Source organism: Cornus florida, unplaced genomic scaffold, assembly GCF_030987335.1.
Source record: "Cornus florida cultivar Cherokee Brave unplaced genomic scaffold, ASM3098733v1 CherokeeBrave_3.0.0_Hap2_Chr08, whole genome shotgun sequence".
NCBI lineage: Eukaryota > Viridiplantae > Streptophyta > Magnoliopsida > Cornales > Cornaceae > Cornus > Cornus florida.
In genome coordinates, this window is record NW_026775578.1 from 79,101,190 (window position 1) to 79,114,765 (window position 13,576).

Sequence of the window (13,576 nt, forward strand, 5' to 3'; positions counted from 1 at the left end):
TTGTTCTTCCCTCATCACTACCCAACTTGGTTCTTTCAAATTCGTGAATCCTCTTCCAAGGAACCGATCCTATTAAAAGGCATACCCCTCAGGCCGAAGATGCAGAGACGTTGCTTTTTTACTTGTATGGCTTAATTGGTTCGTATTATGTGTTCCAGCTTTGCAAGTTACCAAAGACTTGATAGAAGTAGCCATTGCTTTATCTAAAGGTTCTCTTTTAGCATTGGCTCCTTTAGTTTTAGCTCATCTTTATAGGGGTCTCCATGATCTAATTGTATCTGATTTTTCCAGAATGGGTGGTCCATTTTGGATCTTCCAACTCTGGCTCCAAATTTACTTTCCAGAGTTAGGGCCGAAAGTTAGACCTTCAGCCAATGATGCTTTGATTTCTTTCAGTTATGCTTCAGTCATGGCTAAACCCCAATCTTTCAGAGATTGCTTCACTTTTTTCTACCAAGACTGCCAAACCAATAATTCCTTCCCTTTTCTTCCAGTATTCAAACTCCATCCTGGCTTTCTCCTATCCCTATTTCCACCACGAGATTATCGGAAGAAGAGAAGTCAATATGGAGATCTCCATTACAATACCGCTCCCTATTCTTCCAAGAATAGTAGAGTTAGGGTAGAATTTTACAATCCTGTCCAACTCGCTCGGCAGTTTGGCTTGCGACAGATGATTCCTCAGCTGCCGTGTCCTTCTTTCAATAGCACCTTCCATCTTCGTGTGAAGTTTAATGACGAAGAATTTGTCAAAACTGTGAACAAAAGGTTCAAAGCCTAGAAGAAAATCTTCCAATTTAAGCCTTTCATTGAAGATCCAACTTCCAATCCTGCCTTTGAAAAATGTTGGTCTTCCTACATTGTGAAAACCAGGGAAACAGATTGTTCTTCCCTCATCATTACCCAACTTGGTTCTTTCAAATTCGTGAATCCTCTTCCAAGGAACCGATCCTGTTAAAAGCCCCAAAAAAGGTGGAAAGAAGAGGAAGCAGCCAGCTAAAGCTAAAACAACCCTTGCCTCTCCAATGAAGAGATCCAAAAGAGGCGCCAGCTCCAAACAAGGTAATAACTCGTTATGACAGATTTAATTCTTTCAACTCAGTTACCTACCTCTTTTCTTTCTTTAGCAGCTCCACTTGTCGACATTGAAGATGATCAGAATCGTTCAAATCTCCAAAAAGACGTATCATCTCAGAGTCATAGTCAAATGGCTGAGACAGTGCCTCCCAGAGGAAAGATTTCTTTGGCCAAAAAGGTATATACCTTACTGCTTCTTTCCTTCTTCCTAATTTAGATAGAAGAAATCCCTTACATTCTCTCTAATATTCAGGCTCGTGCTAAACCATCTCTTTCAAAAGGCACTACAAGATCTGGACGTCCTTCTGTTAGAAGACAACTTCCTATTCTTGAAGAAATTGCTGATGAGAGTGAAAAAAGTCCAAGTGTTGACCCAGAAGAAGAAAATGATGAGATTGAGGAAGTGGGAACAAGTGAGAAAGAGGAAATAGAGGAAGAAGAAGAAAAAGAAAAAGAGGAAGAAGAAAAAATGGAAACAGAAGAAGAAGAAGAGAAAGAAGAGAATGATTATGAGGAAGATGAGGCTGTAGAAAAAGATGGCAGTGAAGAAACAGCTAACTCTGAAAGAAAATCTTCTGCTGAAGTATTATATGATGGGGCATATTTCTTCTGCCTTCTTTTATTGTTTATTAACAAAATTATTTCAGGATACTTCTTCACATAGCCCTCTTGATCCTATTCTGCCAAGTCCTCCAAGATCATCATTAAAGGAACAGACATCTCTTACTGTCGTTCTTCCAAGAGACCGCCCTACTCCTCCAGTAGGAAAATCTGCCCAAATAGGAGTTTCTGGTATGGAAGAAATAGCCAAATCTCCTTCTCAGAAAAAGGTAACTCTCAATTTTTTCTTTTATTACTTTCCCCATATTTCCCTGACCTTATCCTTCTTTTGCAGGACACTCTTGTCCAACCTCAAACTTCTATGGGATCATTTTCGGCTTTTAGTGATTACTTCCAAGCTGTTGAGTCCCTAGTTGAGGAAAGCATAACTTCTTCTAGCAGTGCTCTAGCTCTTGTTCCCAGTCCTTCCAAAACTTTTGAAGAAGACAAGCAAGCTTTGATGAACCTTCTCTAGCATGATTATGCCGATCTCCCTTTCATTGAAAATGAACTTTCAATGGCTCTAATTAAACTCAGCCAACACCAAGGTTTCTCAGTGGAGGTTCAATCAGCCATCTCTTCATTCAAAGCACATCTTCCAAGTCTATCTACGACTCCCAAGCTGTTATTTCGCAGGTGGAAGAGAAGAACAAGAAGAAAGATTTTCTTACTGATAAACTCAAAAGTTATGCTGTTGCTTTCAAATCTCTCAAGCCAGAAATAGATAGCCTTCAGACTAGGGAACTTGAGTTAAGGCAAGCCTTAGCTCAGGTTCAACTTGATTAACAAGCTCTTAACTTCAGGCTAGATGGAATGAAGAAAGAGATCGAAGGCTACAAGGTGTAGTTCACCGAAATTCAAAGTGTTCTTCCTAAGTTGAAAGATTCCAAACTACAGGCTGTGGCTTCTTTGAATCAGTCCAAACTTGTCTGGACTAACTTTAAAAACAATTTTATGGGTCTATAATTTCTGAACAATATTTTTTTCTGCGCTCTTTTAGGCCAATATTTTGGTCATATGTTAAACTTCTAGAATCTGCTATAAATAATTGGCCTTTTTGAATGATAGTTTACTTTCTTCTGCATGCATCTTTAGTTTGACTTCAATCAATTAAAAAAAACTAACTTATTTTAAACCATCTTTGGAGATGGCTTTATTCCACCAGATCAGCCTCAGGAAGTGGACTGACCTTGGTTTTCCTTTTCTTCCAAGACTTCATACATAGTTGGCCGATAACATTTCAGATATCGGCCAATGATGGGTTTTGAATGCATTTCCCCATCCAAGTCTTTCAACTGATATGCACCCTTTGATAATACTTTATGAACCAAAAATGGTCCCCTACAGTTTGGAGTCCATTTTCCGTACTTTAGATCATTCTTCTCAATTGGAAGTTTAACCTTCCATACCAAGTCATCTTCCGCAAAAGTTTTAGGCCTTACTCTTTTATTGTAAGCCTTCATAACTTTTTTCTTATGAGCAATTATATGATCTAAAGCATGTAAATGTACGTCATCCAAATCTTCCAATTCTGCCAACATAGCTTCATTATAATCGGCCGGTATCAAGTCATTCTGAAAAGCAAGTCTGGCCGATCTTACATTCATTTCCATTGGAAGAATTGCATCATGCCCATACGTCAACTTGTAAGGAGTTATTCTAGTGCTTGTTCTTTTGGAATTTCTGTAGGCTCATAAGGCCTCAGAAAGTGTTTCATGCCATATTCAGGGCTTTTCATCAATCATCTTCTCAATAATTCCAATAAGGATCTTACTGGAAGACTTTGCCTGTCCATTTCCTTGTGCATAATAAGGTGTAGAAGTTAACATCTGTACTTCTTCCCCAAATGTTAATACCTCATTTCCTTGGAAGACTGTCCCATTATCAGAAGTGATTGGTTCTGGAATTCCAAAACGATGGAAGATGTGCTTCTTTATAAAATCAATAACTGTTGCTTGATCAACTGATTTATAGGCCACTGCTTCTGGTCGAGCAAGATATATTGAAAAGCCTTTCTTTTGATTTTTCTACTTGTTTTTCTTTGTGGGTTTTTTAGGAAAGCTACAATTGGACTCCTCCAATCATCTTCTTCCATGTTGTGAATGTCAACCGCAAATGACTCGGCCATATTGGAATTTCTTATCTCTGCCGTTGGAAGGCTTCTTTTGGTGATTTTTTACTAACTTTTCTTCCATCCCTTCTGGAACTCTAATTCCAGAAGCCAATTGAGCCAAGTTATTAGCATCTTTATTGTGCTTTCTCAGCCGAAACTCAAGTTTAACCTCATTGAATTGTGCGGTTAACTGAGTGGCCAGAGAGTGGAATGGTCTTAACTGCCAACTTAGACATCTGAATTCTTCCGATAACTGACTCAGCACTAGATTCGAGTCTCCAATGATATGTACACTCCTTATAACCATTTCAAGTAGAATCTTTAGGCCAATAATCAATGCTTCATATTCTGCTTGATTATTGGAGCATTTGAAATCCAAGAAGAAAGAGAAAGAAACCCTTCTTTCATTTTGAGCTATGATTACAATCCCAGCACCTGCCCCTTCACTTGTGCTAGAACCATAAAACATCAAAACCCACGGCATTTCAAATATTGCCAATGCTTCCAATTCATTACACACGTATGGATCAATTTCAGTAGATCGGTGGTCGACTAAAAAATCGGCTAACGCTCTATCCTTTACTGATTTTTGTGGAATGTAAACAAAGTTAAATTCCATCAAGGCCAATGCACACTTGCCGATTCGGCCAGTGATCATCGGCCTTGACAACATATACTTAATCAAGTCAGTTTGACAAATGACGTACACCACAAACGGCAACTTATAGTCTTAGCTTCATGGCAGAAAAATACAAGGCTAAACAGATCTTTTCAATCGGTTTATACCTACACTCGACCGATGTCAATGTTCTACTCAAATAAAAGATAGCCTGTTCTTTCCCTATTTCGTTGTCTTGAGCTAGCATACTGCCAATGGATTCTTCCGCCGCTGATAAATAAAGTTTCAGTGGCCATTTCTTCCGTGGTGACATTACAACTAGTGGATTAGCCAGATATTCCTTGATTTTGTTAAAAGCATACTGATGCCTTTCTTCCCATCTAAACTCTTCTTCCAGCTTCAATTTCAACAGTGGCGAGAAAGCATGGATCTTTCCTGCATAATTCTTCATAAATCTTCTAAGATACTGCACCTGGCCGATGAACCTCTACAGCTGCTTCTTACTAGTAGGTGCCATAGTGTCCATGATGGCCTTGGTTTTATTCTGATATACTTCAATCCCCCTACGGTGAACCAAGAATCCCAGAAAGTTTCCAGCGGCCACTCCAAAGGCACACTTAAGTGGATTCATCTTGAGCTTGTGAGATCGCATTCTTTCAAAGGCTGTCTTTAAATGGGCCAAGTATTGCTAATTGGACGATGACTTTACTACTACATCATCAATGTAGACTCCAATAAAACGGCCGATCATATGGAAGATAGCATTCATTGCCCTTTGGTAGGTTACTTCAGCATTTTTCAAACCAAATGGCATGAAAAGTTCCAATAGACCCTGGGCACCTACATGCAGTCTTTGGAATATCCTCCTCAGCAATGTATATCTGATTGTAGCCTGAATGCCCATCCATGAAAGACATAATCTCATGATACTCATCTCTCAGTTTGGCAGTATTCAAATTTCTGAAATCTACGCAGACCCTAATCTTCCCATTCTTTTTTATGACTGGCATCACATTTGAGAGCCATTCAACATACCTGGCTGTTCTATGAAGCCTACCTTCAACAGTCTTTCTATCTCCTCCTTCACTTTATGCACGACTTCCTATAACATTCTTCTTATGAAGCCTGCCTTCAATAGTCTTTCTATCTCCTCCACTTTATACACAACTTCCTATGACATTCTTCTTAGAGGCTGTTTGTACGGCCGATAACCTTCTTTGATCGGTAGTTTATGTTCTACCAGCTCCCTTGATAGCCCTGGCATTTCTTCATAATTCTAGGCTGTTTACACCCCTATATTTCAGCCAATGACTAGTTGACATGTGGCGAGTTTTACATAAGACTTGCCATATATCAATTCAGTTTACACCATGATTATTAGCCACTTTCCAGTGGTAGGATTGCCCTAGTCGATTCCAATGGAAAGGTACTACGACGTTCCAGTAGAAATTATTATCTTCTAAAGACTTTGGCTAAAAACCAATCCAAGGAGGACACGTGGCTTAATAAAAGGGTCAAAACTATAACTATTTGCACCATAATCATCGGTCACTTTCCAATGGAAAGTTGGTATGGCCGATTCCTATAGAATGGTGATATGTAAACGTGGGTGCAATCATAAAGCAACACGTAGATTCATCTAAGAAAGCCATTTGGTGAAGTAACCACCTTGGGACACGTGGCAGCTTAGTAAGCGAGCGGTTACATGCAAGTGGAAAGTCATGGGACACGTGGCAGCCTAGGAAGCGAGCGGTTACATGCAAGTGGAAAGTCATGGGACACATGGCAGCCTAGGAAGCAAGCGGTTACATGCAAGTGATTCTATAAATAGGGCATGCTATTGTTACTTAGAAGGCCTGTTAAATACACAACACATACAACATTTTTAATACAAATTCTCATTTATTACAATGCACTTTCAACATGTTTAGCCTAAGTCCCGTACTTTACTTTACATCAGATAATTTTACATTCCAGTCAATTACTTTCACAAGTAGTTCTTTCCTTCCTAGCCAAATAGCAGTCCCAAAGTCCTTTTCAAAAGGCAAAAAGAACCCTGAGGTGTTCATTCCAGATCTCATCACAATCGTCTGGTCTCGCAATCTTCCATCTAGAATATTGTTCGGATCTCTCTTCAGAACTACAACAGTTCCTGGCACACCCATTCGGTTCCATCGGAACCGACCTTTTTTACAAGCCAAACACAGGTAACGCAATCTTTATATTCTTTCAACAGATCAATCATCTTTGCCTGATAACTAGGTTCCAGCAAACCGCTAACATAAATCGGCGGATGATCTTCTTCCGTACCTAAATTGACTTCCAGCAATGGATCTTGAACTTTTGCCTTGCTGTCATCCATTCTACATGGACCCAATTCCAAATCTTCCAAACTGAATTGCATCCAGTTTTTCTTCCATTTCTTCTGGAACTCTAACTTCGGCCACATTAGCCGAACATTCTAAAAATAACTGCTCATGCTTCGCCAGCCGTTTTTCAGCCAAGTATGCTTTCAACCTAATACAAGCGGCCCGAAAAGCCTGCTCTCTATCTCTCCTTTTACTGTGGTCCTTGTTCATCATTAACCACTTGAGTATTTTCAGCAACTGGCCGTGGAAATTCAATCCTCGGCCAAGACATCTCATTTGTTAGTTTTTACATGTCCCCTTTAGCCAACCTTCTTCTGGTACACAATTTTCATCATATAATATTGCTTCAGCCAAATATACCTTTGCCACGAAAGGTTTGTCATCGGCCTCCACTATCTTTACTTCACTTCCATCCCACAAGATCAACATCTGATGCAGAGAGGAAGGTATACACATGTTGGGATGGATCCAATCCTGTCCTAGAAGCAGATTATATGCCACTGTTGTTTTTATCAAGAAGAATGTGGCAAATGAAGTTCTTCCGCCTATAGTAATCCTCAAAGGCAGAATCCCTTTGGTATTAGTAGCTCCTCCGTTAAACCCATTAATGGCCACATCACTAGGGATAATATCTTCAATGCTTTTCCTAAGCAACTTCAATGTAGTTACTGGAATAACATTTAAAACCGATCCATTGTTAACCAGAACTCTATTGACCGGTTGTCCTTCTATCCAAACCTTCACATAAAGCGGCCTTAACTACTGGGTTATGGCTAAATACCACCTTGTCAGCAGCATCTGTTACTTCCGTAGTAACTCGTCCCTTCTTGGCCGAATAAGTGCTCTTCGTTGTTGACTCAACAGCTATCACTTCTTTATCAACAGCTCTGAGTGGCTCTTCCGTCTTAAAGCCTTCTTCCACTGTCATTGACTGACATGGAGTAGCCTCAAAGACTGCTGGCAAAACAAAAGCCATAATGCAAGCCACTTCTTCCGAAAAACTTCCAAAACGAATTCTGTACTTAGGAGCATGCTTAGGATCCACATCTGTATCTGCCCCAGGGTGCAGCTTCATCATCAAAGGCAATGGCTATGTCCATATCTTCCGGTTGATGTTCCGATTACCTATCTCTGTTCTCGGCCGTTTTAGAACAGCCATTATGAGATTCTTCCTTCTTCCGTCCCTCAGCCCTTCTGTGCTGTAGCCTCCTCTTCTGGGTCCAAGTGAGGCCATACTTGGCCGAAGGCCTTTCTTTCGAGAACTTAGGATGTTCCAATCTCTTCCATCTCTCCGGCAAAGTAACAGGTGGTCTCACCATTCGGAATTTGTGTGAAACATCACCTTTTTGTACCCAAACCTCAGATTGAATCTGGGGTCTCCTTTTGAAATTAGGAGAATGTTTGTTTGAACGTACCACTATAATTCCCTTTTGCCGGTCATGAATCGGCCGTACATCCATCAGCCGGTCATAAATACTTCTTCTGGAAGAATGAGAATCCCTTCTATGATTATGGTGGTGTCTTCTGTTATCACAGCCCTGGCAGTCTGGGCATCGACTGTGATTAATAAAAGCAATCTGAGCTTCTCTCAACTTCTTTTCCAAGTCTGCTATTACCTCACTGCTAGAAGAATCTGATTCTGGCTAAAGTGTAACTTCCTGCATTTGCTTCTCGTCCCCAATAACAATCTTCTTCCTTGGAAACTTTGAAGTAAGGCTGATCATGCTACTGGTAACAATAGTTGGAAATGGGTCACTGAGCACTCCCATTACTTCTGGTTTCTTTTCTAGAAATTTTAGTGTTCCTTCATTAATAGCTTTTTGCAAAACATTTCGGAATACAAAGCAATTATTAGTACCATGATTCCAGGAATTGTGGTATTTGCATAATTCTTTTCCTTTCAGCTCATTAGCCGTAGGAATAATATGTCCCTTGGGCAACGAGATTTGTTTATCGGCCATAAGGTGATAAAATATCTGCTCCGTTTTGGACAAGTCGAAAGTATAAACTTTTCCAGAATCAGCCATTCCCTTCTTGGCCAAAGAGGTAGATGCTTGTTCGCCACTTGTGGAAGATTTTGATTTGACCAGCGCGTCACAAACATATGGCTTCTTGATATGAACATCTGCCACATTAGTTTCCATATCATCTTCCAACTCTGCTGATAAGACTTCATAGTTAGGATCTCTGTAGTAAGTTCCTTTGGAAGAATTCTTTCTGTCCTTTTCTTCTTTGAGTATGGACTCAAATCTACTGGCCTATCAGCCAACTTAAATAAGTCTCTGAACTCCATTCCTTCAAACCTCTTCCGGAGCTCAAAGTCAAGGCCATTAAGGGCTAGCCTAACACACTCCCTTTCTGGAAGAGAAACGTGACACTTAAGTTTGGCCCTTCTGAATCTAGCAATAAATGTTTCAATAGACTCATTGGCCATCTGGCACAGCCGAGATATATCGGCTAGAGTTGCCTCGGATTCTGTCTGGTAGAACTACGTATGGAAGAGCTCCTCCATCTGCTGCCAAGAATGAACAGAATCTGGTGGCAAGTGAATATACCAAAAGAAGGTTGATCCCGTGAGGGAGTTTAGGAAAAGCCTCAATTTCAACCACGAACTGGCTCCTACTTCCCCGCATTGAACAGTGAACCTGCCGATATGTTCTACGGTAGATTAGTTACCTTCCCCATTGAAAGTTAAAAAATCTGGAACTTTGTACCCTCTAGGGAATTCAAATTCATCAACTATTTCCGGGTATGGCTTTCTATAGCCGGTCGGCTTACTCATTTGGCAGCTAAACCAAATTCCCGATCTATCAATTCCGTTAACTGGCCTCTATCCAGAAGAACTGGTTGGGCCGGTTAATTAACTCCTGACGGCTGATTAGCCGCTAGTGGTAGATTATTGTCTGGCCAAACCGGTAGATCGGCTATTGGTTGGCCCCCGGGTACCATAAGTGGTGGCACTGGTGGGAATGGTGGGTTATTCCTCCATCTTCAATAATTGCCCCCCAGGTCGAAATAATCTCTTCAAGTGAAATTTAGAGGAAATACTTGTGGTCTTGGAGGTGGCTGGTACTACGGCTGTGGAAACGGCTTCTGTACCGGTGGCTATTGTACCGGTGGTTGTGGAAATTCCGATCAAGTCACTGGAGGGTTTTGTAGAAGACTTGCTACAAGAGCTGGCTGAAGGTGGGGAATCGGCTAAGATACCGATTCTTGAACACTCGAACTTCCAGCTTGGGCAGGCCAATTGTAAACAACGGCTAATAGCTAAGAGACATTCTGAGACATGTCATCAATGCGGGCAGATATCCTACCCAATGCCTCAGCCAATGGTGCAACCAGTGATTGCACCTCAGCACGTACTCCCGATTCTTCAGGACCAGGATTAGAACTTCCAGCCTGATTCGGCTGAACTTCTTCTTCTGGCTCTTCATCACCAGTCGTAGGTAGACGGGTCGACTTTGATTTTGGCAGCATTGCAATCTTTACCGGGTGTTCGGCCGGGCATGCCAATTAATGTTTCCATAAAATTGGGACACTTGGAATGTGCAGGCGTGCCAGAATCTCGGAAGATTCAGAGAGGTCGAACGAAAAGGAAGATCCTTTTGGAACGATCAAGCGATTGTGAAGTTTCGGATTTGCCTTCGATGAAAGGACTTTTAGTTAAGACTACAATGCTATCTAATGAATTGAAATGCAATACTGAAAGTAAGTGCATTAATGTAAAGGAATTAAAATTGACTTGTATTGAAATTGCATGAATTGAAATACAAAGTATTGAATGTTGATTGATGTCGTTGAGAGAGTTCGCAATATAGCCCTAAGTAAACTATTTATAGGCTTTTCAAGCCTTACAAAAAGGACCCATGTCCTTTTAAGCAACTGTCCACTTCTTCTTACAAGACACTTGTCTCATGCTCAGCTGCTAAGTTCCAACTTCCATACCCACGATCTATGAATTTCTTCCACTGCTGCCATGTGTCCCACGTTCTTTAAACTGCTCATCTAATTTATATATATATATATATATATATATATATATATATATATATATATACACACCACGTATTTCAACTGCTCCAGTTTCATTCTTTCTTGAAATAGATTCTGTATATACAACAAACCACGATCTCCTCATCCCTAGTTTTTAAGAACCACCTTCCTTAGCCACTTTTAAACTCCTTGAAGATAGGAACTTCTATACTGAGTTAGGTAATTTATAGCAGTTTCCATACATGTCTAACTCATTTGGCCAATCTTCTCCTTGATTATAGGAAACCACTCAGCCCACAATTTCATTGCCAGCTATCATTATCCTGCCATATTCGTCTTTCTCGTTTGCCAAATGTTTCAAGCGTGGTGGAATTCCTTTTCCTTCCAATGTTGACATGTGTTAATTCAGCATTGGACCATGATTTAGTCCACTTGTCCTCTTTTTATTGCACCGTGTCATCATTGAAGTGGCTGCCCATTGGACTGCCACTTTTATGTGCCAACACATAATGCTATTGATAATTCACAAGAATACTTAGCAATGAAGTTACAAGCTTGGATAAATGCATTAGAGTCGAAGGTTTTAAAAATTAGTGGAACTAATCAGAATATATGGAATATAAAATTATGAATGATATGGAAAATAATAACATTGTGATAAAAATTAAAGATAAAAATATTAGTGAAGAAAATCATTTTCAACATTTATAATTATATTATATGTGTCATTATAGTAAAGTTTAATGCTGTTTTTATTACAAGAATATACTCAATTATTACTCAAATTAAATGGGATGTGGCTAAGGAAAACGATTTCCATCTCTCTCGTAGATTGAAAACTCAAATTAAGTAGTTCTCTTTCAGGAAACAAATCATGGGAATTTAGCATGCTAAGTCTAAATGAGCATTAAAATATGAAATGTTAATAGGAAAAGGTTTCATGAAAATCACTAATCAAATGATGTCACATGCTTCTTTACTATCTTCAATAGAAATCCAGACATTAGCCAGAAGAACTAGCAAAACATTTCCCATACTAACAAATGAACATACTCTGAAATTTGAAATCACAACAAAAATTAACTTCCAGGAAAAAAAAAAAAAAAAAAAAAAAAATTAACTTAAGCAACAGCTTAAACAGCATAAATTAAAGTATATAACAGCAATTCATGAGCAACAAGTGAGCATCATAAATTTGGATACACCAACAGAGCAATAGCACAGAACATGAATAATGAAAAGCATATTGCTAACCAGTAACCTCTGCACGTGTATTCTGATGTTGGGACATGAGATTTTTGATAGGATTGGGCCTGAACAAAGCCCAGCCCATTTATGCCAATGTTGTGTTACGTATAAAATCACGATTAAAGTCCTTTAATGCCATCGGTAAGCATCAATCAACTATATATTATATTCCAAAGATATCAAAATTTAATCTAAAAGCTACAAAAAAAAAAAATTTGTCACAAAAATTCTAAGGATTCAGAAAAAATTAAGAGTGATGAAGCATGAAAGAGAAAGTAGACCTGGTTTTTGTACAGATCCTCATTGTTAATATCTTCAAGAGACCATGAAAACACCAAATCGGTTAACTCTTCTTTGGGCCCTTTTCTCTTATTAGACAAAGAAACCCTCTCCATCGCTATTTTTCTTACTCTCTCTGTTCCCTTTTCTCAAACTTGATATATATGCTTATCTGAAATGATCACAATAACAAAACCCCATTTTACTTTCCACCCTTTAAACCTTCAATTCCGTCAAACAGATGTCTAGAGAGAGAGTGCAGCTACAGATTGTAAGAGAGAGAAATGGGTTTCTTAGTTATGAAGGAAGGAAGTGAAAGGAAAGAGTAAATAATGTATATAGGAATCTCCAGTACCACCACTTTCCGTATATATGTGTGTATATATCACACATATATATATATATTTATATATTCTCCAATCCAATGCTCTTTTACCCATGGAGAAAGCAAACCCAAAATCAAACGAGGAATCAGAAAGCTTGGGAAAAGGTGACAGAAGAAAATTAATAAATTCTTTTTTTTTAGACCCAAAGATAACGATGATCGATCGTCTCTTTATCTTCCGTACAACTACAACAACTTTAGTTGACTCAAGGTCTTCCTTCTTTATTTCTTTCCCTTTCACTTTCTCTTTCTCTTTCTCTTTCTCTTTCTCTTTCTTTTATTCTTTTTCTTTTTCTCAAATGTTTTTGCTAATGAATCAGTTGTTTGGAAGATGGTGATTTTAATTTCTAAAAAAAAAAAAAAAAAATTTGGTGATTTTGTGTTGTTTTGTGTGCCATTCACAGAAGGCCAAGACTTTTATTTGTTAATTAACAGTGCATAATTTAGAAGCAACAAAGTTAATCTGAAAATATATACTCCATATACTAACTGTATATGAATTATATACTCCAGATACTAACTGAAGCAACAAAATTAATCTGAATTCGTCCTCTGTTTTTTTTTTTTTTTTTTTTTTTTTGGATGACATATATAGCTCGTCCTAGCTTATATATACTACTACTAATAGTAGTACGAGTCTAGACGTGGTGCAAGAGGATTGGACAACACAACCCCACAGTGCACAGCTGTGCACGACTAGTACCAAATCTTCCTTGGGAAGTTTCAGAGGAAAGTAATAGAACGATTTGTGTTTGTTTTACAGAAGTGGAGAGTGAAAAATAAAAAATAAAAAATAAAAAATAATCCAAGGAAAAAGGAGAAATTTACTAGGCCTTTTTGGCAATTCTAAAATTTTTTTGCTTTTGTATTTAGGGTTAAGTGCAAAAAAATTA

General features: G+C 38.9%; 1 protein-coding gene across 1 annotated transcript in view; it reads right to left on the reverse strand.

The window, feature by feature from the left end:
- Positions 1–13,198, reverse strand: part of LOC132268175 (uncharacterized) — a 33,214-nt gene extending 20,016 nt beyond the window's left edge. Inside the window, exon 1 of the mRNA XM_059768954.1 lies at positions 12,301–13,198. Coding sequence (XP_059624937.1) covers positions 12,301–12,414 — 114 coding nt within the window. The 5' untranslated portion in view covers positions 12,415–13,198. The remainder of the gene's footprint in view (positions 1–12,300) is intronic.
- Between the last annotated feature and the right edge of the window lie 378 nt (positions 13,199–13,576).